This window comes from Rhinopithecus bieti, unplaced genomic scaffold, assembly GCF_001698545.2.
Source record: "Rhinopithecus bieti isolate Rb0 unplaced genomic scaffold, ASM169854v2 scaffold_10132, whole genome shotgun sequence".
Classification (NCBI taxonomy): Eukaryota; Metazoa; Chordata; class Mammalia; order Primates; family Cercopithecidae; genus Rhinopithecus; species Rhinopithecus bieti.
This window is the reverse complement of record NW_016806330.1, coordinates 78,097-83,025: the sequence shown is the minus strand read 5'-3', so window position 1 is coordinate 83,025 and position 4,929 is coordinate 78,097. Positions and strand designations below refer to the sequence as shown.

Sequence of the window (4,929 nt, the reverse complement as noted above, 5' to 3'; positions counted from 1 at the left end):
TTCCAGGTGAGGCGATGCCTCGCCCTGCTTCAGCTCTCGCTGGTCAGGCTGCAGCAGCTGACCAGCACCGATTGTCCGGCACTCCCTAGTGAGATGACCCCAGTACCTCAGTTGAAAATGCAGAAATCACCAGTCTTCTGTGTCGCTCGCGCTGGGAGTTGGAGACTGGAGCTGTTCCTATTCGGCCATCTTGCTCTGCCCACTCAGGAGACAGAGGCTTTTGCCCCATTACTCTGCACAGAGCATCTTTGACCTCCTTGTTGCTCAGGCTGTACACAATAGTGTTCAGTAGGGGAGTGATGACAGTGTAGGTCACTGCGATGAGTCTGTCCTGTCCCAGGGAACCTTGGGACTTAGGCTTCAGGTAGATGAAGGAGGCACAGCCAAAGTGGATGATGACCACTGTGAGGTGGAGGTGCAGGTGGCAAAGGCCTTCTTCCGACCTTCAGCTGAGGCAATCGTAAGAGTGGTGGAGATCATGAGGACATAGGAGATAAAGACCAGGCCCATAGGTAGGACAAAGACACAGACACTGACAATAAAGTTGGTGATCTCATTGACAGTGGTGTCTGTGCAGGCCAGCTTCAGCAGGGGTCTCACATCACAGAAGAAGTGAGAGATGACAAGGCATATCAGAATGGCAGGCCAAACATAGATGTTACTTGGACAATGGCCATGCAAGGCCAATCCCCAGTGACACAGAGGCCAGTTGGATACAGGCCCTTTTACTCATGATGATTGAATACCTTAGGCGGTTGCAGATGGCCACATAGCGGTCTTATCCCATGACTGTGAGCAGGAAGCAGTTGTTGATGCCAAAGGTGAGATAGAAGAAGAGCTGAGTGGCACAGCTGTGGGTGGCAATGGGCTGGTGAGGATTCAAGAGACCAGAAAGCATATGGGGAATGATGGCCACAGTGTAGCAGGTCTCAGAGATGGATAACATGCTCAGGAAGAATTACATGGGGGTGTGGAGATGATGGTCCAGGCGAACAATGGTCATGGTGATCATATTGCCAGAAAGAGTCAGCAGGTACAAAGTTAGAAAAACAACAAAAAAGACAAGTCTGTGCTGCCCCCTGAAGCTGGAGAAATCTTCAAAGAGGAACTCAGTCACAAAAGTGGAATTTGGCTTTGGCACCAAGGTAGGTCTAGGTTTGAAAGAGTTGGGCAGAGGAAAGGAAAATGTGATGAGTTAATCATGAAACAGAGTAAGCTGGACCAACGCTTTCTGTGAAAAGCATGTCCATCCTCTGAGCAATGCCCTAGACCTGTTTTCTACTTGCTCAGAATAATCACCTGCCTCACCCCCTTCTTTGGAAGCATAGAAGGGTACCCTAGGACTCTGGGATTGAGAACAGAGATAGTGATCAGAAGGTGGTAACAAACTGAAAGAGAGCTGTAGAAACAACTCCCTGGTTCTTTTTTTTTTATATATATACCCAGAGGTATATGATCCAGAGGTGTGCTTGCTGGATTATATGGAGGTCAGAGGAACATTCATACTCTTTTCCACGGTGGCCACATCATTTTACATTCCCACCCACAGTGCACAATTTCTCAACATCCTCTCCAGCACTTGTTATCTTTTGATTATAGATTAAAAAAAAAAAAATACTAGCCACCCTAACTGTTATGAGGTGATATCGCATTGTGGTTATGATTTGCATTTCCCTGATGGTTAGTGACACTGTACATATTTTCTATACCTGAATTAAAATCAAAATCTAGAAGAGATATTTGCATTCCCATGTTCATTACAGCACCATTCACAATAGCCAAATTGTGGAAACAACCCAGCTGTCCACTGACAGATGAATGAATAGAGACAATGTGGTATATACATAGAATGTAATGTTAAGCCTTTTTATAAAAAGGAAATCCTGCCCTTTGCAACAACTGGAGGACATTATGCTAAATGGTATAAGCCAGTCACAGGAGGACAAATATTGCATGATTCCACTTAGATGAGGTATTTAAAATAGTCAAAGTCATAGAAGCAGGGAATAGAATGGTGATTACTGGGGAAAAAAAAGGGGAAGTGGGGAGCTGTTGCTCAATTAATGTAAAGTTTCAATTACGCAAGATAATTAGTTCTAGAGAGCTGCTGTACAGCATAATTCTTTAACAATATTGTAATATGCACTTAAAAATTTTTAAGATGGTATATCTCATGTTTAGTGCCTTACCACAAAACAAAACAAAAAGCAAAGGGACACAAAGAAGTGTTTAAAGGTGATAAATATGTTTGTTACCTTAATTATGATGATGATTTCACAGGTGTATGTATATGGCCAAACTCATTAAATTGTACACTTTAAATATATGTAGTATATTATATATCCATTGTACTTCAATAAAGCTGTTTAAAGAAAGAAAGGGGCCGGGCTTGGTGGCTCAAACCTTCAGCTATCTGGGATGCGTTGTCCTGACGAGACGTGTGTAGCTGATCAGCGCTTGGGTCCAGGAGGACACTGAGATTCCATCGTGCGCTTAACTACACAACAGCCGTACTCATACTGCCGAAAACACAACAAACCAGAAAAAACAAACAACAAACTAGCCGGGGCAAGAGTGTGCGAGTGCGCCATGGTAGTCTCTCAACACTACCCCAGGTCGCTGTAAGCCTGAGCCAGGAGAACACCTTGGAGGCCAGGAGCTTGCAGTGAGCTGCGATCCGGCCCACTGCACTCCAGCCTGGCGACAGAGCAAACTCTGTCTACAAATACCAATAGACATATATAAAATAATAGATAATCAAATTAATCATAATAATAATAATAATAATAATAATAATAAAGAAAGAAAGAAAGAAACAACTACCTGGCAATTGAAGAAGTGGGCCTATGTCAAGGAAGAAGCAGGTGGTACATCAAATGTGCCCAGCTCTAGAGTTCCTTCTCAACACGCTCCTGAATTACTTCCCAAGGATCCAGTGAGGAATAGTGAAGAATAGAAGATGTGAGACTGATTGATATCCCTTTCACACTGTCAGCAGTTTTCTATGCCAAATGCCCTGTGAGAGTCCTGAGAATGCTTCTCCTCCTCAGAACCTTAGGTCCTGATCTTCACTTATCTAAGCCTGCATCTAAAATCCTCAGTGATCATCAAAGAGTAGAAAAGGGAACACTTCTACAGATGACTTTTTCTAGAAACCTTGCAATAAATATCACCTAGGATCATAAAAAATGGTTTGATATGGCATTGCAATACTTAGATTGTCTCCTTGAATTCTAATCAAAGGTAGAAAAGATGGCAAAATGAATCTGAGGGTCATTCTTTAAGTAGGAAATAGATTTTTCTAGTATGAGAGCAAAGATAATATTCATTTAATCAGAGAAAGAGGGATCATCTTACATTTTTAATTCAATTATGCATATTCCAAGCTATGTTGGGGATACAAATAAGCTGATCCACCCTCCTTTTGTCTTACCTTAAGTAGACCCAACATGAGAGATTGTACTGGCGCAGATTAACCTTGCTCTTTATACCCACATCTACTCCTGATAAATTCTCACCGTGTTTAACCATTATCTCCATTCAGAAAGCTGAGGACTGTCCTAATTATCAACCTTCCCTTTTCTACACAAAGATAGTGCCTCCTGGAATTCTCTCTTCCTGTCCCCTCCACTTCATGCTTTCTACCAATGCCCAACTACTGACTGCCATCACCTTCCTCTATGATCACCACAAGGCCTCCTAACAAATCTGTCTTCTTTTGGTTGATCTTAGTCTAAGTCTTCCTCCTGGATGTTGCCATTAACTTTTTTCAAAAACCTGTTCATGGAGCTCTCCTGCATAAATTCCTCAATAGCTCCTTGGAATCTTAACCATAATATTTAACTCATTTGTAAGTTGAACATGTTAATATTTCATAGAATTGCCATGAAAATTAAATGGGTTACTTGTTTGAAGAGTTTGACCTAGCATTTGACATATAGGAAACCCTCAATAAATACTAGTGTTATTAGAAGTTACAGTTATTTCTTTTTCATTTTCCCCAAATTAGCAAGTTTAAATTTCTAAGAGGATCAGGGGTCGGGGTAGAGGGGCTTCAATCTAATATTTCTGGATTTGTAAACAAGTATGCGATTATCCTAACGTTAACTTTAAGAGTGTTGTGACTTCCCTTCCAGTTGTTCAAATGGACTTTTTTAATGCTCTTTTAAAATCTTTCTTGAAGAGCATTGACCAAATCCATGCACTGCTGCATGTATTATACTAACACAGGTGTGGATTAAGTTGAATATAATTTTCAGTTTTGCCTCTAATCCTCTAATCTCTTTCCTGAAGATGCTCAATATTTTACTTCTCCCTCAGCTCATAGTCGTTCATCCAACTAATATATCTAGAAACAATCTGCAGTGACATCTAGATCCCTTGCCTGGGTTATAATTGATAGTGTGGAGCCCATTTTTGTAAGACCACAGTTTCCTTTACACATGCATACATTAAAATTAATTCACATTATTTTCATAATGTAATTTTATTTTATTAACCAGAAGATCTTATTCAGGTCTGTGGCCTCGAATATTTGCCTCCCTCTCTTCCAGATAGTTATTTAAACGACTAACACTCCCCCAAAAATGTTATCCCAGCTCCATCTAAAAGAATAATCAGTAAAGGGATGCAGAGTGGAATGGGGAAATTTAAAATGTAGGCAAGGATAGGATTACTCATCTAAAGTCCAGAAAGTGTAGGTGAGGAGGGAAAAACGCGAGATAAAAAAGTAGAGACGGTACAGATAGACAGAAACCTCAAAATTCAGATAATGTCTTTGACTTTGGAGTTTGTATTGCCTTTCCTTGCTTTCAAATAAATTACAAAAAATGTGAAACAGGCCTGTTCCTGGCCCAATCCTAGATGAGCGTAGTGTTTACAATTTTTCCCTGAAGAAGAAAACGTGCTTATCCTCTTGTTTCCTGAATC

At 41.0% G+C, this 4,929-nt stretch overlaps 1 protein-coding gene across 1 annotated transcript in view; it reads right to left on the bottom strand.

Moving 5' to 3' along the window:
- The window catches only part of LOC108531897 (olfactory receptor 10J3), a 7,155-nt gene extending 3,624 nt beyond the window's left edge, over window positions 1–3,531 (bottom strand). Inside the window, 6 exon segments of the mRNA XM_017875533.1 lie at window positions 223–302; window positions 305–414; window positions 417–635; window positions 638–679; window positions 682–1,151; window positions 3,434–3,531. Of these exon segments, the coding sequence (XP_017731022.1) occupies window positions 223–302; window positions 305–414; window positions 417–635; window positions 638–679; window positions 682–1,151; window positions 3,434–3,531 (1,019 nt within the window).
- Window positions 3,532–4,929: the final 1,398 nt, after the last annotated feature.